General features: G+C 31.1%; 2 protein-coding genes across 2 annotated transcripts in view; one reads left to right on the top strand and one right to left on the bottom strand.

Annotated features, from left to right (window-relative positions):
- The window catches only part of LOC116772776 (TBC1 domain family member 14-like), a 32092-nt gene extending 8411 nt beyond the window's left edge, over positions 1–23681 (bottom strand). Inside the window, exons 1-2 of the mRNA XM_032665076.2 lie at positions 22860–23681; positions 3591–3839 (exon numbers count right to left, since the gene is read on the bottom strand). Coding sequence (XP_032520967.1) covers positions 3591–3839; positions 22860–23287 — 677 coding nt within the window. The 5' untranslated portion in view covers positions 23288–23681. The remainder of the gene's footprint in view (positions 1–3590; positions 3840–22859) is intronic.
- LOC116772777 (retinol dehydrogenase 11-like) lies at positions 20777–22335 on the top strand. Its single transcript, XM_032665077.2, has 2 exons — positions 20777–21783; positions 21863–22335. Exons 1-2 carry the CDS (start codon positions 21079–21081, stop codon positions 22208–22210), a joined length of 1053 nt encoding a protein of 350 aa, XP_032520968.2. The 5' UTR covers positions 20777–21078; the 3' UTR covers positions 22211–22335.
- Positions 23682–23945: the final 264 nt, after the last annotated feature.

Genomic DNA, 23945 nt, shown 5'->3' with positions numbered 1-23945 from the left:
GTCTATCGCATGTCTGTACATCAAAGCGTTACATTAAAAAAAAACTATTTAAACTCATATTTATTCAACTATGAATATAACTTTATATACATATCTGTATTATACAAAGAAAATATTCCCTGTTAGGACTAATTTCCCGGAAAACAGATATGATATTATCTATTTCCAGCAGACGCATGTTTTATTTACATGATATACGGAATGTAAATAGTTGTTTATATAAACATAGAATACAATACTTTATACTAATATCTTTACCCGACTAATAATTCATTTCTTCTCAACGTATACGTCGCATATCTAAACGAATCTGAGAACATAGCTTTATATTGTGGATATTTATTCATGATTTCAGAGCAGTAATTCTCAAATGTACAACATTCACACCGGATATGGCTGAAACGATTTTGATGAAGTGTTACATGTTGAATCACGTTCGAGTTTATCAAAGTGTTCGCTTGATTTGATTACATTATAATAATATTGTAACAGATCGAATTTAAACATCAAGTGCTGGCTCCACACGATAAACATTTCAGCACTTTATTTATACTGTTGGGAAACCAGACACCTGGTCGGACGGTCTAATTAATAGTGACTAATGTATCGATAATATCATATAGATAATACTTTTATACGCGTAACCTCTTTTATCGAGTCGATGAACTTTTAAAGTGCTTGCGATGCTGACCCTAATTAGGACAACACCTCTCTGTAAGCCCTTATTAGAGGTCAATAAACCGAAATGCCGTAGTTTGAGAAATTAAAAGCAATTGTTATTTTGTATGATTAATATGTAAAGGAATAAAAAATTAGAGAAACCCTCAATAGAGGCTTATTCTTTAGTTTAAGTCAAAGCACGCGATTGTAAGCGGAATTATTATCAACCCATAGAAAATAAAACGAAAAAGCTTAATTTTATTCAACGTCAGCAATTTCCTTTATTATAGTTTACATATATATTGTTGTATTTTTTTGTTAGGCCTTCAAGTCAAAGCCTTGACCGAGATTGTGCATACGTATGGCCGACCATAGAGAAATAAATGTATTGTATTTTCAATTTAGAAAAAGAAATAATTCTTTTTGAATGAAAAATGTAGGCTAGCCGAGAAACAATAGGAAGTTTTAAATGAAGCTGTGAATACTATCTGATAGGACTATTGTTTCTGAACGTTAGAATGTGTGTCGGTACGTAACAGCCGGTTTTAGTATGTTTGCCATAAAACACAGAATCGATCACGTCTATATCCACAGAACTAGATTATAACTAAAATACGTGACAACTAAAAGATTTGTATGTTTTGTTTGCTATATGAATTCTCTATGAATATTTTTACGAAACCGATTTAAAATAAACTTATATTTTCGGCTAAATACGCATTTTTTACTTACATACTCCCTACGTTTCGGTTACGTTGCAGCAACCGTGACCACGGACAGACGAGATGAAAATGTCTGTGACAGACATTTTCGTATATCTGAAAGTCTTAGTTTTATTTTAATGAATACTCGCGATAACTTTAGACATTTATTTATATTTTATAACATAACTGCTAAAAGGCTTTCCCTCTCATATGATGTTCTTGACAATGGGCTCCACTATAAAAAAAAACATTTCAATCTTGTTCCAATTGTCGACCTAGGTTTATGTCTAACTATTTCGTCCTAATCGTTGTTTAACCAAAGACAGGTCTTAAAACTCCTCAATTCTCATTTACACGTGCATTAAAAATAAGATTACTATATTAATATAATATTTATCTCGTCTAGTATTCGTTTGTCGTAATTCACCTTTCTCCTTTCTCCCATTGAACGTAAGTCGTACTATTTGATATGACCTTTTTTACTTGGATTTCATTTAATTGGATTGTGTTGGCTATTGTTCGAAATAAACCTATACGCAATAAAATTATTTACATATAACGTATAATTTGATATTGTCTTGTCTTAAGTCAAATTAACCATCCACGTACGAAATACTAGAAGGAAGTGTCGAATATCCTTCGTTACGACAATTTGATACATAATCTAACTTAATAGATATAAATATAACATTTTGATTAATAAAGATACTTTATTATTATATTTGGTATCAATTAACATCAAACTCGTCAAAAAACTTAAAGAAAATTAAAATTAACGTACTCCGTAAAAATATCAGTTTCAAATCCGCCGAGTATATTTAAATTACCCGCATATGTAACGTTGGCCACGGACCTAGATTATAAGGCTAGCCTTAACATATAGCCTAGATATTTTTCTCTTTTAATCTATTCTAAAATTCCATATATGATTTTCAGTTGACACTGATACTAAATTATAATGTAAATATGTTAGAAGAATATCATTTCATAAGATCAATATGTCCTATAATGATAAAATATTAAAGAGAGGATAATTAAGTTAAAACTGCCTTATATTAAGGTCGATTGGTTTTTGTACAGAACATACTCTTTATCAATTCTTTATATGCTGAGTGTTCGTTTTCAATACTATCTTCAATGACATGAACAAAAGTTTGTTTGATTCAAGCGTGAAAATACGCTTCAGTTCGGAAACTTACAAACTTTACTTGGCATTCAGGCCAACTTTGAACTATTCATATACTAGGCGACTTTTTATAGCTTCGGCCGTTTTTTTATATACTTATTTGTTATAAAGATAACATTCAAACAGAGGTAAAGTGTTCAATTTTCGTTAATATCTAAAACATATTTTTTTTTCTATTAACAAAATATATTTCTCGTTCATTGCTTATTAAAAAGAAATGTTTTACAATAAAATAATTATATGCTATCGTGCTGAAAGCGCCGAGGACCTCGTAACATGCAATATTACAAATAAAAATGGAAATTGCTTAAAATTTCTTTAGTTAAGGCAGCAATTACTTAAATACGACCATAATTGATCCTGCTAATGTATCCACTGACAGATTAATTCGTCTTTGGCGATCGGATATTGCAAGTCTATATAATTTAGACGAGGTCATAGCCGCGTGTAAGTGTGCGTGTGTATAATTTGTAACTAAATATTGCACTTCATTTATTTCGTGTCATATTTCCTGTTGTTACGGAAACTACGACTCCATAACAGCAGTCAGTAAACCGGTTAGTAAAATTAATGAATTATATTAATTATAGAATTAACTGAATCGAGAAGATATTAAAAACCATAAGTACTTTTACTAAAAGTTTGAATTCCCAACGTCGAATATTTTTTTTTTTTACAAAATGAACTCGCAATTCAAAGAACATTTATTTTAAATGAGCTGTAGGTCGTAAATAACTTTTATTTTATTAAAATTGTTCAACGCGAACATTTCAAAGATGCTTTTAATAATGAGAAACAATGAATTCGTTTTATGTCTTATAACATTCTTTCTCTCTCGCTCTCTTTTAGTTAATGGCCAATGTCATGTGTCAATAATTTACTGAACTATGTAAAGAGGGATTTGTGAATGAACAAGATCGCGACTAGAGACTAAGAACTATGATACTGCTGAGACTGTTCACCGCGGGTATAATATTCTCTTAATAGAGTATTGTAAACGTCATCATTTCATCCCCTCTGTACTCTGTGTATCAACTAACCTGTCATGTTGTATTAGGGCTATTGAGCTGGCGACGAGGTCATCAAACTGCTTCTCGCTGGCAGAGCTGCCCTGCCGTTTGTGGTGGTGTGGTGTGGTGGCCGCGGAGGACGATGGAGTCAATGACTTCTGAACCTCGGCTGTCAGACTCTTCGCCAGGTTAGTGTTGGACTTGCTGCCGAACAATCTCCAGGACGTCGGCGACGAGTCATGGTTCTTCGATGAACTGCTCTTCCAAGGGAAAACGCCTCTGCAAAAACATTGTTATAAGAAAAGCGTTTCCTCAGTAAAATAACTATAGTTGTATATCACTCATTATAAACAATATTTTTCAGGAGAATCACAGTAAATAAACATCAACAGTCCCAGAGAATTTGTAGTCGATGCATCGAAACCAAGTATAAGTCAATAGGTTTATCAGTTCCCATGTACAAGGGCAGACAGACAGAACAGATGTTTTTATTCTCTATATATAATCTGAGCTTGTTGAATGACTTCTACTGTTGCTTATATGTAATATTACACATACATATACAATAAATAGATTGTAATAAATCGTTATCGCGAATAATTTGTTCTTCTGTTACAATTAACAACATTTTTCTCTTGATCAATATTAAATATTAGACATATATTCACAAGCCAGAAAATATTAAACTTTTTAACATAAAATCATTTTATTTGCATTAAATTTTAATTATTCAAATTAAAGGTTATTAAAATATAAAATAAATCACGACACATTAAATAGTGAAAGGTTTTTATTGTGAATCGTGAAAGCAATGGTTATCGCCGAAATAAAAATTAATAAACGAATGTTCACGTGTCTTAACGTATCAGAGATTGTGTTGTTGATGTCTGGCACCGATTAATAATGAAGACTTATTAAATTTATCTTAATAACAAAATTTCAACTCAAGAATATTATTTAAATGCACGTAAATGAAATTACTATATATTTTTTTTCCAAAGACGAAACCACGTAGCATTCAATGGATTCACCACGCTGGTGTCGGGTCCATCGTTGCATGGAGGAGCGTAAACAGTTCCTGGGACTTGTGACCCAAGTGTAGGTTTAAGGGGCCCCTATCTAACGCGTTTTAGGCGCTTTAATTAAATTTGCATTTTTTATCGTAAAAAAATTGTATTTGCGTCATAAATTTTTAATTTCTTTAAAAATCCCATTCAAATAAAACTAAGCTTTTCGGATACTACGCGTTTTTTACTGTTTTATATCTAAATGGTCCCGACGGTTTCGTTCGTTTCGGATCCTTTACTGCAGCCGTGACCAGGGGCAGTCGAGATGAACAGACTATTCTTGAATCTAAGTTTACTTTTTTACATACACGTATTGACATACGAGATACGTCTATCTACAGAGGTCATTTAAAAAAAAACTATTAATACGTGACATAAATGTTGAATACTTTGTTGTGTTTCAAACAATGTTACAAAAAAATACATATGTATATCATAAGCACATGTATTGACCATTCAGAGTTAGTTTGGATTTATTTATATTTTACACCGCTGTCTTGTGTAGAATTTCAGATCAATTGGCAACTACGTCAATGGAATTGTACTTATTGTTTTAATGTACGTCACATCGCAATACGCATTATCTACTATTATTTATAATAACAATCAAATATGAATCATAACCACCAACAATACGTGCGAGAATTGAATGACTGTTATTTAAAAACACGCTGATGTTATACAGCAGGATTGTTGGAATTTTAATGAAGAATTCTCTAACAGCTGGTAAGTTAATTTATAGTCCTGTCCTTATCGCACTTATTATATGGATGAGAGTGAAAGAGATATGTCAATGTTATTTAGAGCATCTAAAGTTGGGTAAGTAATTAAAACCACGTGTTTACCACACGCGTACAATGTAGAGTCCGCCAACGATAATCAAAAGGAAAAAACTTAAAACAGCGTTTATTTATATAGAGGAGAAAACATTGCATATAGAATCCGACGCGGATTTCGATGCGGACTTTCGCCTGACGTAATTTGTTACAAACGATAAAATAATTTCTCAACTAGCCTCCATAAAAACATGTAACAATGCTCTCACAACAGAATAATAATTCGAATGTATAAGTATGCTGACACGTGTGACATAATGATTGAATTTTATCCGGCTAAATCGCTGGTTACAAAACGTATTTTACGTCAGTGTCATTATAAAAACATCAAAAACATTAGACCTGTCGCCGCAATAATCCATAGAACAATGCGTTTCATAATTCCTAGTACATAATCCATAATAAAAACTTGGTACCGGCCAGCGCTTGGTACGCTGCGCCCGCGCCGCTGACCCCGACACATACAATTCAGATATTACGGATGTATTTGTGAGTGTGTAAGTATATGTATGTGTGTGTGTATAACTTTAGTGTTATTGATAGTATGGACTTGTTTTTACAGTTTTCCTTTAAATATTTTATATGAAAACAAAATTACACTTTTAAGTTGCTAAAAATCATTACATCTCCGATCTAACTATTTCAGCACAGCTTCAGGTTCTCGACATATTTATGTATTAAATTATTATTTACTTGGCATTTTGTAGTTAACAATAAATGTGAAGCTAAATTCCCTTACTGAATTTATATGACAATTAAACATATATTTTCCCACGAGATTTTCGAGTGATCTCAGTAATGGCACGTTATTCACGTGTCCTGTAATTATTTGATGATATCATTGTTACATGTACATGTCTTAGTAAAACTTACAATAACATGTGTGTATGAGAAATGATGTCTTTTTTACAAATAGTAAAAACTAAATGTTAATACATGAAGTTTGATGTAAATGACATAGTTTTTTCATGGTGAAGCCTGATTGAAATTTGCAAGCACTCTGTATTGTAAACCTTGTAGCTTTGCAGGGTCGCAGTCGACGTTGTGCAGAAGAGAATTTTTTTATTTAAGATCTATTTATCCCATACTAATGTAGTTGCTGGAGTAAAGTAATATTGTTTCGGTCGTATTTTTTGGAAAGAATGTTTATTAAAATTGGTCATAATCTAATAATACATGTTTTTTCTCTCCATATCAAACATATCAAACCATTCTTCACATACAAACAGACTACATCTCTTTAGACTTACTGCCTCTTAAGTTCAAGCTATTTCTTCATTCTGACTGTTTGCGGAATATTCTGTCAATGATATATATTTTTTAATGGTAACGAATTATTATATAACTTTGAATACTGTGTGGAGATAACATGTAGGACAGTAATTACTTTTACTTTATATTAATTTAACACTATTTTTTAAAAGTTTAATATGAACGCTCTCTTGTAAACAGTCAAGCTTGTTGTTTTTGGTTTCCAACGTGCCGTTTAAGACCACATAGAAGTCACCATTCAGTGTATAATTATTCTTTAATATCACATCATACCTCTTTCTATTCAATATAAATGTGAAATGTTTAAAGGTATTTTTAAATTTAAAACAATTTTCTTTACAAATATTACCGTCCTTAATCATTATCGTGCATAAAAATATGTTATTAAAAATGAAACAAACTTTCTAATTATTTGATATTTTTTGTAATTTCAAATATTTTTTTCTGAATAGAGAGTAATATAAACTTTAATGTTAGGTCGTAAGCATTTCATGAAAGACTAGTCTAGCTGTAATAGTAGCATTTACTTAAATGCTGGGCATTTTGCCAGTGGAAAATCCGAGTGAAATTGAGTTCAACAAGTAAGTAGCGTCGGTATTGTACTTTAGTGGTATGGATTCAAAGTTAACAATAGACCGTGAAATAAGTTCAAACAATTCCTTCATTTAAATATCCAAATACATTGTTTTGTTGAAAAGTCAGTTAAAATTTTATTTATATGTCATTCGTGTTTTAATACTTGAAATAATGATGGATTGCGGTATAAAAACAAGTTATAATCTGTACTTACACGGCAGACGAGGAAAAACCTAGTAATTTACAAACGATCTAAATGAGATGGTGGTCGAGACTCGAGATATAAAAACAACTATGAACACCATTTGTAAGGTATGCAATAAAAGTTATCGTCACGGCCGACGCGACAGGCGATCTGAGGTCACAGCGAAATTGTTAACTCAATTAAAATTAACATATACAATTTAAACAATTATGACATTAAGAAAAGTAAAGTTATGACAGGGCGTACAAATATGAAATCCATCTCAATTTACAAAGAAACAATAATGTATCGGACGGTTGATAAATTTTCGAAGATTACTGATAGTTGAAGTATGTAGGAAATTTGGTGTGAAGTTTCATGTCGTACTGCGAATACTGAGACGACTTTTGTTCCATATGCCCAAAGCTTAGTCTGCGAGTAAGTCAGAACAAACAATGCAATATCAGCATCCGTAACCGTTATTTTAAAACGTTTGCAATAACTGGTAACATCCGTATAATCGATTCGTCACCTTATTTACATTAATCGTTTAGTCACTCCGACTGACTTACTTCATTAAAACCATCAGACGAATTCGAAAAACCTTAAGGTTGATAAGTGATATAACAAAGAACATTGCGACAAAGCGAACAAAACAAATTCTTACATCGAAGAATTCCAAATCCGTGACGCCTCATCGTGATTTCAATTCACGTAACACAATCACAATACGCTCAACGTACACTATATCATATCATGCACACACATGCATGTTCCATGCTGCATGCATGAACACAAGTTTTATTCAATATAACATTCCAAACGTTCGTGACCTTTCGATCGCTGTGATAATCAATGTGATTTGGTACCATCCGCGTCACACTTCTAGTATTCCACAATTGGTTATCGACAGACAGAACAGCGGGGGCGTTGTGTTTTGTGAATCGGAAACAACATCAATAAAAACAAGCTGAAATGAATTTTTAGAATAGGTCTATGAATATTTAATACGTACGAACCAGTACAAGACTATAGTTATTTAAATATAGAGCTGGAGAATTTAATTCAGAACTATACATTTTTAACAAAGATATTTCGTCCCTACGATTACAGACAAAGCAATAGAATCGTTTAAATAAGTAGGTCATTATGTATACTAATTTACAAATTTATTTATTTATAATTATAGTGTAAGTTTTTGAGTACGTGTAAGTTCTGCCTGCGACTCCACCCGTCCTTTTTCGAGTGAAATTGCATATCTAAAAATTACTATGACATTTCGGAGTAGTCCCATTTTCCTTTGTGGCAAAATACGTTGTAATCGGTTAAGAAGAACAGTCGTGAAAATAATACTTACATAAGGTGAGCCTTAAGATTGTATTTATAGAAAAAACATTACAAAATCAGTATATGTCAAAAGATTTTGAACCTCTCCACGGGAACATTATAACTTACAGAAAAATATTGAACAAAGGGGAATATAAAAATGTTTGAAAAGACAAAGAAACAAATACTATCACGGTGATTGTTTGAGGTGTTTAAGATATGAGGCGTGTGAGATGATGTCTGGAACGAATCGTTAATTGGATGTTCCGACACGTTCGTCTTGAAAGCCGGGAAAGTTACGATCGACAGGGACATTATATAACACACGAAACATAAGTCAATTTATCACTTTATGAGAACCACTATGAACTTTAGAAGCTGGGTATTAAAAAAATCTTTAAAATTAAGTTTATACAATTATATCCAATTAATAAAATACAAATTTACTAACACTCTCAAGACGCCTAATATATTTCGAAATTGTCTATATTTTGACTACAGAAAAAATATAGGAAAAACTGATATAAGAAGCGTCTAAATAATAGCGAGTATATTATTACCTTAAATGTAATATTATATTTCGTAAATATAAGATATTTTCTTACTACTGCTACTGTAATCCAATCCAATGATGTGTCCTTGATGTCACTTGTGTACACAGCTTTAATGTACGGTTGCTGAGACATTAGTTCAGCAATCTGTGACACTTGTGTCAAAACCTGAGACAAATTTACCAACAAGGCCACATACATATGTACTAGCCAAATATAACTATTTATTTAAGTTGTACCTACAGAAATAAGGTCTTCTAAATCAGACAATTAAATAACTCGAATCTTGTTACGTGGGATACAAAAAAAGACATTTATTTATGAATAGATTATTATTTATGTATAAGATTATGCCATCGCTAGATCTACATATGACATTAATGATAAGGAAAGGTACAAGATAAAGAAATATACTCTGTTATTAGAACCATAACGGACTTTCGTTTGTATATTAACATTTCATCATTAACGTGAATAGTATTTCGCAAATGTAAACAGTTACGTCAACTTCAGCAAATGAGAACGTGGAAATAAGACGCCCTTTGACACAGGAACTGGGGCAAGTTATGGATGCTGAGAAAACCTGTGTCTATACGGCTTAGCTTTAGTTTATAGTACACTGAGATTATACAACCTCTCACATAGAACAAAATAAACTTAGCAAACGAAAAACATAAAAAGAATGATAATGAAACATATTATTATAGCTTCAAATCACTCGTACAGATATTTAAGTCAAAGATGTCCAAAACAAACTCACAATGAAGACATTATCTCGGTAGCTATACGATTAAACTAATAACGAATAACAAAATTTAAACAAAACATATGTGTTACTTGATAGAGGCTTGCGATAATACTATTATTAACAGAACATATAAAAATATACACAGAATTTATTGAATATCATCAAAACAGATGAAAAATAATTTATTTTATAGCACTGAACGAGCTGCAATACGCTTTAACTTCACACGAAGTCAAAATAGTTATACCTATGTATGTGCGAATTTGTCTCTATATTAGCTCCAAATTTGAAACAGTGACATGAAAATTTAAAACCAAAGGAACAAGCAAGATACTAACCTCCAAATAGTAAATATATTAAAGAAATAATGAATCGCTTAGCTATGTATGATTTCGGTTCGTTTCATCGCATAATTTATTGTGTCTATATTCAAAAATTAAACATACAAAATACACATTAAGACTCAAAGTTCATCGCCAATAAATATTCAGCGATCAATGTCTTTATATATGGTAGGGTTTACCTATTATATAAAAACAAATTTATTCAACCTGATTTATATACAAGACCATTTAATAAAAATTCTTTTAAATATAACAAAAGCCGTGTGTAGGTCGACGGTACACAGTAATTTATCTTATGTAAAGGTCATCAAAAACACAAAGGACCAAAAAAAAATGCATAAAAATTGTACCAACGGATTTCTCTCCCATTAAACTTTAGAAAAATTATAAAACTAACATATAGAGAATAATACTAATGTTATTCCATTTCCTTTATATATTTAATATTATAATTGTTTTGAACAACCGTTATTTCCTTTTAGGTTGACTGGAAGAGAATTCTTTTGCATCATGTCCGCCTTTTGTTCATTTTAGGCAGTAAAGTATGAGTAAAGAAAAAACTTTAACTTAACACAAAAACATTTAATTCTCAAACATTAAATATCTTCAAATTCTATTCATTATTATAATATTTGTATTTAAAACAGATTTCACACTCAAATTTCATATCGAAGACATATGATTAAACGAATCAGTACAATTCAAGGCACTTAATTAATTCACGAGTGTATTCAACTTGTCATTGATAACGATAAGATAAGGGACGATTGATAAATAATTGATTATCAAACACTTCATATTCCCATTCATTAATTGATATATTAAGTGGGTGTAGACGTTTATTAATTACTAACCTATAAATATAATTAACATAACAAAGGTTTCACGAGTGACAGATATTTGTAGGTACAAATATTTTATAATATTATGTGGAAAGAATTATAACTAAGTTTTGTTTTATGTTACATATAAAGTTCACGTTATATATATAATTGTATAGTACAAATATATATAGATGGCTTCTATTGTAAGATTGATAAATGATTTTGATACGATGTGACGTCCCAGTGACGTCACTAATCACTTCGTTAGTCGTCATGCCAGCATTTGACGTGATTTATTATCGTACTTTTGTGTTTTTCCTTTTCGTTGAATACGTTATAACGAATTTGCTATGAGAATAATTCTTACAATATTCTAGCTGTGACCAATGACTTATCAGGGTGGAAATCTACACACAGAAATATCGGTAATATAAAAGTAGGCTGTTACTGCACTTTGTTGGTGGAAGCCCTGATAAAATCGGATACGTTTCAGAGATTAGTTCGAACAAACAAACAGATAGACAGAAAAAATATATCATTTCGGTGGGCATGTTTTATTTATTTCACCGTAAACAGATATGCATTGAATAAAGAGTGTTTATATTTATAAAAATTTAATATTTTTGATTGCCATTCAGTTTTAACTTCATCTATTGGTTTTTAATCTTCATATACTTGTGACCAATAAAGGTATGAGGATTTTTTTATTCAACTAAATAAGTTCGTGATGCATAAATTCGTATTTGAGATAAAATTATTAAAATAATTATATGAAAAAAATCTTAACACATATTATGTGTAGTATAGACAGGAAATAAATCTTATATAACATTAGGTATATATATATATATATAAGATAAAATTCCTGAACTATAGATAAGATATTTAATTTCTCTTTTATTCATTGTTTTTTTTTTATATAAACGATTATTTGATTATGTAATTTCCGTCCAAGATATATGTAGAATAGAAATGGTAAGTAGGTACGTTAGTTAACGTAACGAGGCGCACATTAATATTTATTTCCTACAGGTAAATGTGTTTACTACATGTGTATACCAACAAAATATCTTCAATGACAGTAAATATAAGGAGCTGCAATACACTGTATTATTTTTTAATTAAACTTCTAGTAACATCACTATAAATTTGACAAGGTTAATTCTGTTAAATAGTTTTACTAATACGATAAAATAAAACTTGATTTCAATAAAACTAATATTTAAGGATAAGTACGAGTTTCTTTATTATTTTAATTTATTACTCGGTGACCTGGGATAGACGATATGAAAGAAAGGATTTTATTTAATCTCGTCTGCCCGTGATCACGGTTGCTGGAAAGGAGCCGGAACGTCTGGAGTATATATAGTATATATAGTATATAATTCAAAAATATTAGTTTTTTTTAAATTGATACTCGCGAAAGTCTAGTCTATACAATTTCTTATTTCGTGACGGATTTATACCTCCATAGTAATTCTTATAATTTCCAGTTCATTGGTCGATTGTCATTGGGAGCCGTGTCTCAGTGCCTAGCGATCCATGCATCCTCTTGAATTTTCTAATCGACTGAACGGTAACAATAGCCGGCCATACTCACCTGCCACCGACTAACTCGCCAACAGGTATACCAAAATATTTACAACAAAATTTTTAAGACTATAGCATCGAACGAGCTGTATATTGCCCATAATATTGTTTGAATTTATCCCACACCGAAGTTAGTGTAAGTCTGAAACTGAATAAGATATATTAATCAGAAAACTAGAAACTTTACGTTTTTATTATGACTGGCGATATTTAACTAATATATAAGATAGCTTAACGAAAAATATATTAAAGTGTTTATGGTCATGTATAAAGCAATGAAAAGGTAACGACTAATAAGTTTTTACAATAGTTTAATCACAATTTGAAATAACATCAAAACCCGAGCATTAAGACATACAAGACTAATTTTTAATTCATTTAAATATATTACAGATCAACTGTCATTATAAAAAAAAATAGACGCAATCGTAACATCCGGCGCGGACATATTTTTTAAATAGTTTACAAAATTAACTCTCATACTTTATTCAAAGCACTTATAACTAATGGAAAATTTCTTATATAGGATTTGATTTAAAATATTATTTTAAATAAAAAAAAGAAGTAGGAGCTTTATGACATTATAATATAATGAATGCAAATTACGTTCCTAAATTATACTTAACTAATTATAGTCCAGCAATATTTTGCAACGCTTGCAACTAACCACTAATATGAGATATTTACAACAAAATTACTTTTTAATTACACCATACACGTACATGCGGAATAGGTGATCATTGGTCCATAACTGGACTTAATAGTTATCAATTTCCTATAAGTATTATGTGAGTCAGGGTGATCGGGTATGAAGCGGACGCCAGCTCCACGTCGCTTCCTCGGTGAAATTTCTCAAACGTCTAAAACTTTCACTCAAATAACTAATTGTATATGAATAATGTAAGAACGTAAAGACATGAAAGTAAATTTAGTTTTGATATCTTCATGGTTTGATTACTTTGAATTAAATGAAAATGAAGTGAAATGCATTTATAGGTATTCACTCTTGTCTCTTTATACTGAGACAGTTTAGATAAAGAAAATACTATATATAATCATATAAATAATCTCATTTTCTTATCATATAATTTATTATATAACTAAACAAATTTGAATATATGTATAGCGGTGGGTGCTACATAACGATAAACGAAATCTGTTGCATATAATAATATGTTACATGTCTTTTTTCTAAATAAGTAATTATATAATTACTTAAAAAATATCCACACTAAAACACTTATAAGCTTTCTTTTATAAGCAATCATATTGAAAATAATAATCGATGTATATTACATTAAATTAAATATATATGTGTGTGTGTATTAGTGTGTGTGCGTGCGTGCGTACGTGTGTATGTGTGTGTATTTAAATATATATAACGACTAGGTTCAAACCAAGACACTAAGATATTATAAATCAATATCTTTCCATGGCTTCTTTGAACATTGAAACAGCTGTGTTTAATAAAATATATATATATATATATATATATATATATATATATTACGTAAGGTTACGTTAGATGTAGGTATACAACACTGACTTTGTCGCCTACCTTCAAACACTCGATATATTGACCTCAATCTTAAGCAATAAGATATTGTGGTTCACAAACAGTACAACAAAAGCGAATCATATTAAGTAATTATTTTGAATAAAAAAAATTGTTTATCATTGTTTAGTTATTAATCTATAATTTTTGTTCTAGTAATAATGATATAACGTTTTGAAGCCCCATCACAATACTATAGGGGGAATGACTTACATCTAGAGTTCCGTTTTCTCAGCGTACTGAGCACAAAAAGTTATCTCGGAGTGTTCCCACGTTGCACCGCTATATACATGATGCAGCGGAAGTGCATTTAAGATGTGCAAAATGAGAAATCTTACGAGATCAAATAGCATATTAAACCTGTACTCTCACTACAAGCGATGCTAACTAAATACGGAGACTTTCATGTTTATCATTCATATACCTACGTTGATGAAAATGACGAAGGAAAAACTGTATTTAGTTATGTGACACAAACACGTGGTACCAGTTAACAAAGTTTTAGTAAAAAAAAGCCTATATCAAATGACACTGATGTCATTCCATTGTTAATTAAAAAAAAGCAAGTTCAAAATTCATGTCTTCAGTAAATTTTTTTTACAATTGTTATTTTCTGTTACACGATTAAAAGCTAGACCTAAAAATGTACAAGGTTTAATTTGCAACAAATAATGTCTTGTATATTATTAGTAAGGTTGATCTTTTATGAGATACAAGCCAAATTTTTGTATCAGTTTTTCCTATATGGCGATTGGCGACGGGTAGAAGGGTTGCGATCCGACAAATTTGAACGTATGTCGCTATTACAACCTCGTACATTACAAAAATAATTAATTAACTGTAATGACAATCCCATGCCAGAGCCCTAAAAACATTTAACAACACAATGTCCAACGGGCCGTATGAGTCACAGATAACCCAATTTACATTTTCTTGTACGCCATTTGCTGTGTAATGCGACACAAACGATGATGAATTGTAATTGAGGGTACTTTTATTGTTGTATTGGTGATGAAGGAATGTTTATTATATCAAACTCAAACAGGACTTTGCTCCGGTTTGGTAACGATACGGAATACGATGCAGCAATAATCATATGTTACAAAAACATTGTTATTGCTGGCGTCAGAACAATCGATATACTTTTTTGTATAGAGAATTTGTCTTGATATAAATACTTCGACAATGTATCAGATAAATGTTTACTTCAAGCTAACCAGGAGTAGTGTACACTGTATAGATAGTTTCGAAGTGTAAATAATGTATCCACAATCAACATTTCAAATTGAGGATGCGAGAAATTGTAACAGTTGATGGATTCAAGAAACTGGAATATTTCATCATATAGTGAAATAAGTAAATAAACAACTTCAAACATATTTAACATTTGAAAAATTTTTGTAAGATTTCTTAGTTTATCATGTTAGTATCAGATTTTGTACAACAGCAATTTCTCTGAACTTTTCGATGCCTTTTTTAAGATATACCTAATGAGTATTACGTGACGATTTGTCAACTTTAAAATACCTGAGGAAATACAAAACCAACTCACAGTGCCATAAACTAAGAATAGTACGACAACATTAAGTATAAAAAATAATAAACAGTGTGATGTGTTTTGTTAAGGAAAAATTTCCTGCTATACATAAATTAGATCCATCTGGTCCGTGTTCCGTGAGAAGTCTACACCTAGTAAACTCTTTACAGCATAACATACATTCTCTGTAACGAAAAATTTATATTACAATGAAAACCATTTGAATATGTTTTTAGAGTGGTGTTTATAATAAGCTTGCAATATATTAATTAATAAATTAAGACTTAATATCTGATGAGCTGAAATTTCTAAAACAACACATTCGCTTGTTGCTCTGAAGGTCATAGAAAAAAATATCTTCATAATTATTTACTCTACAACTCTCTACTTTATAAACTAATGACTGTGACGGTGTAAGAATATTTTTTGCTTAAAAATTATATGGCATTTTGACGAAACTTTACAGTAATGTTACTCAGATATCGAAAGAAGACAAGCGAAAATTTTACCCGGAAAATCCTTGTAATTCTTACGAGAGTACGGCATAGTTGTACTTTGCATGAAATAAAGTTATGGATAATAGATGTTGCTAACGGTTAGTTACTATATCTTTTGTTTAATACACAACAAAGTTCTCTCTGAGCTAATTCTGAATGTCATGAGAAAAAGCCGCGTGCAAAATATAGTATGATTAATTAAATTACATAAAGAATCTTGTTCCTTGAGATTCGTAATAAAGTGTTTATACTCTTTTTATGAACTTAAATCACTGTCCTTATCATTTCATATAGGGATACCTTGACTTTGAGAATAGGAATAAACGTGAGTCTACTATCGAATTTGCACTCAACAATCCTTAGTTATATTCTGAATGCAGAATTCTTATAGATATACTAATTTGTTTAATCTAAATACCAAACAGTACTGTAATTTTGTAAGATCTTAGGGCCAATAAAAATATCACTTTTTTTTTTATAAGTTTTGGAACCACTGACGCGCGTGATAGATCGCTTCTGAGATATCTAACTACGGCTGGTTAGCTGCAGAGAAATTTACGAGGTTTCTGATTACATTTTAATGTACTTACATAAAAACATCGCTATATAATTTGATGGACGTCATTATTATTTCTAAGAATTTCGTTACTATACTTAAAGTAAACCCGGATCGAGTGTGGATATTTTGATTTATACCAATTATTGTGCAGCTACGTAAGAAATACTAGAGAATATGATTGTCCAGAACACGATAAAGGAGTTTGCATTACTCATCAGCACTACATGAGTAATTACGAATTAGCACGACATAAGTTATGAGTTACTCATTATATACGCTATTGTTGTCAATATTCGTCGAGCTACTAACTGGAGCCCAAGGACCATGCAATTTGATTATACCAACAGATTGTATTCTCCAGAGTTCATGGTCCAAAGTGTATTAAGTACAGGGCATTGAAGGTCAACGAGCACCTATAGTTGTCATTCACAAGTAATTAAGAAAAGCTTTATCAATCTTTAAGAATAAATACAGATACTAAGACAACCAACATTATTTTAAAAATATAAATATAAAGTTAAAAGACGTATTTATGTTAGTTTCAACTTCGTAAAAAAAAACTACTTAACAGTCACGCAGCTTAGGTACATGTCCGAACAATAGACTTAAAAGTTCCTTATTATATTTTACACTATCACACCAACAGATCTATACATGACGTCGCGATATCTATATGAATAGGTTGCGGATGTCTTGTGGCTTAAATTTACACCGCAAGGTTTGAACACATGCGTGGCGAATAAACAAAGACCTTTTCCTCATTAAACACTTACAAGACGGAAATAAATAACAACACCAACGAGATGAGGCTACATCTAGTACGAGCACGTAATGTTTACAAACATGAATACGGAATAAATACAATACGATGAAAACGACAAACATATATTCGCATATTTCTTATATACATTCTAGTTGGAAAAAGGAAAAGCCTTGGCGACCTACGTACGAAGTAATAGAGGACCTTAATGGATTTAAGGCTTTCATACGCCAAAGCGGCTTTTATAACGTAAATTTTGTTTTACAATTTACGTGTAAATACAAGTATAACGTATTATCCCGTAATGAGTAATGGCCTAAAAGTTAGTGATTTATTACTGCTTCGTGACAAAGCTGTAATCGTGATTACTGCTCGAGAAACTGTGGTTGAGATGTTAAAATTTCCCAAACAAGTTATTGCGGAATACGAATTATAAGTGACCATGGAAAAATCTATAACTGGATGTACAAAAAACTAGTCATAAAATAATTTAAATTAATATCAACTGAGTCTGTCAAACTACACACTTTAAATGTTTTGCATTCAGAAATCTAATTAAATATTATCTCAGTGTTTTACATTCGTGAATGAAAAACATTAAAACTCTCAATGTACTAGTCTGCGACAAGAACGTACTAAAAATGCCGCTTGCTACATATTGGGAAGCACTCGTTTGTACAAAAGTTAAAATATTCCCAACGTGACCTACTGACTAAAACACCTGCATACAATACACATGGTAACATTTATTTTATCGATCTATAAAAAACGTGAAACAAATTCAAAGAAACGTATTTGATATGAAAGAAATTAATTTCGATTATCTTCAACGAGTATTATATCCGTAAGTAATTCAACGAGCAACGTCCATAGCGCCGTATACATTAATATATGTACATAGCCCGTCAGTTCGCAGTGCGCAATGTATAAAATCCCAGCCAACTCTGTTCTAACTTCTAAAGTTATTTTGTCTGAATGCGGTGTCAGACGGTCAGCGCTGCCGTCTCAAACAGGTTCTCGAGTATCAGGTTTAAGGTACAAACAATTTTACGTTACGTATGCATCGTGTTGCCTCAAGTTTATAGCGCATTGTTCCCAACTGGTACTTCATCTTAATGAATACAAAAAGAAACGAACCAGTACTCGTGTGCATTCATACAATGAATATGAACTTTAGGTCATATAGACGATATTATATATGAATTGAACATATTTGTTTTTACAAATATTTATATAATGAGTTGATCATCAGATGACGATGATGAAGTTATTATTCATCATTCCCATTTTATTCACATTAACACTATATACGTATTTCTGACTCTCGCTACGTGATTAATAGAGTAATTCTATAGGGATGTATGGCGTATAGAATATACATGTGTATATTATAAGGGAATATTTATTACATTTAAATTGTATATATACATATGTATATATATTATTATTATTATTTTAAAGAAATCAATTAGCTTATATAACACTGAAAAGATAGACAAGTAAAAGTTGCAAGCAAAAACATCGAAATATTATTAACAATTATCAAAGGAAGGCAAATCTGTAATTAATATAACTAAAAAAAATTTTTACTAAACCTTGAGGCAATGATCGTTAAAACGGTAAACCAAGGTTTAACTTCCGATCGATACATATAAAATAAAAGGCGTTTCACGCCGACTAACAATTTAATTAATGAGATCAAAATAAGCAAAGATTTATTTTAATTACGTCAGAGACAAAGTAACATTCTTTTAATAATTGGCAACATATAAAACACGGAAAAAAGAAACACTTATGTTTTATACTATTTATGCTAAATGTCACCGGTAGTGTCAATGTCACTTAAGAATTTATAGAAATTTTAAAAAGGTCAAGCAATGGTTTCCCGACAAAATTCCACCAAAATTTTAGTGACACTATATATCGATTAGTAATAAACTAACGTTTAAAATTTTTATTTATTTACAGTAAACCTTATATTTTATCATTTGTTTTAGAATTTACCTTTTAATAGATGGTAAAATATATTATATAAAGACTTTTGCGTCGTGCCATTCCTTTAGATTTAGAAATTAATAATCTATTGCCATGAAATTTTGACAATGTACTTGTGATTCAAAATCAACAATTACTTGTATTCGTTTCTAGTTACAAACGCTATCGAAACGAAATAGCAAACTTTTTGAACGTTGCCGGATAAAGAAAAAGATAACGAAATGTTTTAAATCCTGATGATAACAGAATTTACCCACGTTAAGATTATTTTGTGATAGTTCTATGTATTAAAATGTTTTGAAAGCAAAACGTACCGTTAAAGTTATCTGTAACATGTATATAGAAAATTAATCTAGATATTTATGAATGTAATAATAAAATAACAGAAGGAGATTGTCGCCACAGATCACAGACCCTTCATTAATACTTCGACTCCGCTACTACCGTTAGATGACATTTGTAACCTGTTCCATGACGTAATACTGTTCAGAATCGTCGCTTTATGGATTAGAAAAATATTATAATTAACTGCACCTTATTACCCAAGATATTCTGTAGAAATAACTGTTAGAACTAATTGTTTAAGCGTAACTAATGTCCCACTTTTATCGCTACGCTGGTGCATTTACAAAGACAATAGAAAATATAAGACTTTCCTTGATAAAAAATATCAATCATATTAGTAAGTATAAAGATTTAAATTACATATCAATTACTTCACTCACAATATATATTAATAATATTAAACTTATATAATATGTTTAAAATGCTACTGACTCATAAATACACAGATAAATAATTGTTCGAAAAAACGTAAATATCAGTTGACGTCACCGAAATTCAAAACAAATTGAAAATGTCCTCCACGAGGAATGCTTATTTCAATAACAAACAAACGGTTAACGCCTCAATAGAAATCGTCTGTCTCGTAGGTACAATTCCATTTAATGACGTAACCCGCATACCATACTATTGTATTTGACAGTAAGTCACATAATGTGCACAGTATCATTCAAACCTTCATTACAATCGATTAAGCTTATAGCAATATATAATAAAATAACGACATTACATTGTTCCACTATCGTCACAATAAAAAAATATATATTTTTATAGTTTATAAGTAAAGTAATATATTCCTAATATCCATTCTTGCTTAACCAAACAGTTGAAGATCATTTCCGTAAGGACTAACGGTATTTCAAACACGCACAAGCGAGAGAAAGCGGAGAGGATTTCATTCGAGTGAAAGCCAGACGGCAGTGCGCGACGTATCATACGGACAACATAACCTAACATGTATCTGGTAGCTATTTCGGCGGTGATAACTATGGCAGGGGTTACTTATTGGTATGTAAACAGACGAAAACCTATCAGGCATATACTCAGTGAAATTAAATACGCTATAGACATGCAAGGGGCAGGCGCGGGGGGCCTGATAGACGACTGGGTCAGTGTTTGGAGGAACAGGATAGTGTTGCCAGATTGTAAAAACAAAATAGCTGTCATAACGGGAGGAGCTCGGGGCATCGGCACCGAAGTTGTGAGAGGATTCCTAAAATCAAACATGACTGTCATAATGGGTGTTAGAAATCCAGACTCGGTTAAGAAATTGATTGAAACTATGGATAACGGACACAACATACGAGCATTTCCATTGGATTTACAATCACTGAAATCAGTTAAACAGTTTGCAACCAGTGTGTTGAAAGAGTTCAAGGCAATACACATATTGGTGAATAACGCTGGCATAATGTTTGGAGATTATAAATTAACCGAGGATGGCTTCGAAAGACAACTAGCGGTGAATCATTTGAGTCATTTTTATTTGACACATTTATTGTTACCAGCATTAAAAAACGGAGGCAAAGTCAATGAACCTGCACGAATTGTGAATGTAACATCATGTGGTCATTTTCCCGGAAAGATTTACTTTGAAGATATTAATATGAAAGAACATTATGATACTACGGCAGCTTATGCACAATCCAAATTGGCTCAGGTAGTAAACTTAACTATTATAAAAATATTCATTATTTAAAATATTGTAATAATGATATTAACATATTTCTCTATTTCAGTTAATGATTGCAAGGTATATAAACAGACTGTTGGAAGATAAAGACGTCCCTGTGAAGTGTTATTCAGTACACCCAGGCATAGTGGATACAGATCTGTTTGAGAAGACAAACTTTGCAAAATTTCCATGGATTAAAAGAGCTTTCTTCAAAACACCAGAAAAGGGTGCGGTTTCTATACACTATGCTTGTTTTAATGAGGAGATTTTATCAAAAGGTGGTCTATATATTGCAAATTGTAAGGAAGGTTTCAGCAACAGATTCTCTAAAAATGAGAGACATCAAGAGAAATTATTCAGGCTATCTTGTGAAATGGTTGGAATTGATGCCGAGAAGTTTGGAAGAGATTAGCTAAATTTTTACTCATTTCTCTACACTATTAAGTTTTAAAATACTCTATTTATTGAATGTTTTACACTTCTACATTCCATTGTAGGAATAACTTATACAATAAATAATTTATACTCCTTCATAAATAGTTTTTTTATTTTTATAAACAAAAAATTATATTTAATATAGCAAGTGGAATTCCCAGCCAATTCAAAAACAAAAATGTTCTTAGTCAAGGCCATTCTGTTGATTTGAAAACTGGTTTCAATTGCACCTTGTAACCAAAATGGGAACTAATGAATAATATTATATAGAAAATGGTGGCAACTATCTTTTTATTAACTATTTTACTAATAATTAATAAATTCTTGAAGTTTTTTCTCATGTACATTAATTTGTGAGAAAAAAAAATCTTAAATAACAACATTCACTTCACGTTTTAGAGCATATATGTGTTCAGAATACATGTTATTAGAGAAAGCATTTGGTATATTAAACTATGTGAGAAATTTACAACATACATAATATGTACTTTGAAGTTGGAGCCACAAATGAAAGTTGACATTTTAAAACATAATATTCAAGTATATGAATATGTAGAATATTAAGTTATATTCCTAGTTTTTAATTATTGATTACCTTATGACATTTAGTTAATAAAATTACATACCTGCTAAAGAAACTGGATAGACCTTTCTTCTTAAGTTTGCCATTCTCGGGTAAAGTGTTTTCTGTTAGCTCATCCTCTCGAGATCCATTAGAACCCAGAGAACACTCTGATAAACTGGAGACAGTGCTCGAGAAAGACCCACCGTCTTTACCTCGCTGGTGACCACACACACTACCACCCCATTGTAATGTACTTTTTGGAGAATCACTTGTGTCACTTTTTTCACAGGTCGAAATTGAATAGTTTCCTTCATCACTGAAGCTACTCTTTTTTGACAACTTGTCAACGTCGTCTGGTATGTCCTCTGTCTGTTTCTCTACTTTGGGACTCACAAAATGTAATTGTTTGGTAATTGGATTATAAGCGAGCTGTATGTTGTCCAGGGCCTCGCTGAGGCGCATCCCGCCTTTTTGACATGGTGACGACATGGCAAAGATTTGAGAATGGAGTTACATTCACCCAATATAGCCATTTTTCAAATAAGGACGCACTGTGGATTTTTCACTAATGGCTTCATTATTAATCATAATGATTGTTAATTAGAATAATTAACGCTGATTTCTTATCTCATTTGATACATAAACTGCACTTTAACAACAACAAACAATTAATGTAAATATTTTTGAAATTGGAAAGCTAGTTTAATGAACAAATTTTAATTCACTATCTATATTCAGAACGAATATGTTTACACATATAAATTTATTAATTATTAATAAATAAAATGTAACTAACTACTTAGTTCATGTTTTAAAAAAATTAAACGAAAAAAAAAAACTACGCGAAGCAACACACCCACCACCTTCTCCATTCTACTGTAAATAAATTGACATTTACATGATGCGGACTCTGTTTTAGAACGATCACGAGACATACTATAAGTCGCTTAAATTAAAAACTACACAAAGTTATAGGTGATCAAATGCAAGAACTACCTTCTTAATAATGTTGGTTTATAGCAGAATGAAAAGTTTTCAACGACAGCGCATCTGTCAAACCGTTTTGTTTTCACTATGAAACATTTTGACAAAGAGCAACGAAAACCTTTGTTGGTTTTATTAAAATGGTAATTCACATTATTTAATT

The sequence above is a fragment of the Danaus plexippus genome, chromosome 12 (genome assembly GCF_018135715.1).
Source record: "Danaus plexippus chromosome 12, MEX_DaPlex, whole genome shotgun sequence".
NCBI lineage: Eukaryota > Metazoa > Arthropoda > Insecta > Lepidoptera > Nymphalidae > Danaus > Danaus plexippus.
The sequence above is the reverse complement of the archived record's forward strand: the minus strand, read 5'-3'. Positions and strand labels throughout refer to the sequence as shown.

Coding starts and splice junctions, on each gene's coding strand:
- LOC116772777 (XM_032665077.2), top strand. CDS start 21,079: ATGTATCTGGTAGCTATTTCGGCGGTGATAACTATGGCAGGGGTTACT. Junction 21,784..21,862: donor CACAATCCAAATTGGCTCAG/GTAGTAAACTTA, acceptor TCTCTATTTCAG/TTAATGATTGCAAGGTATAT.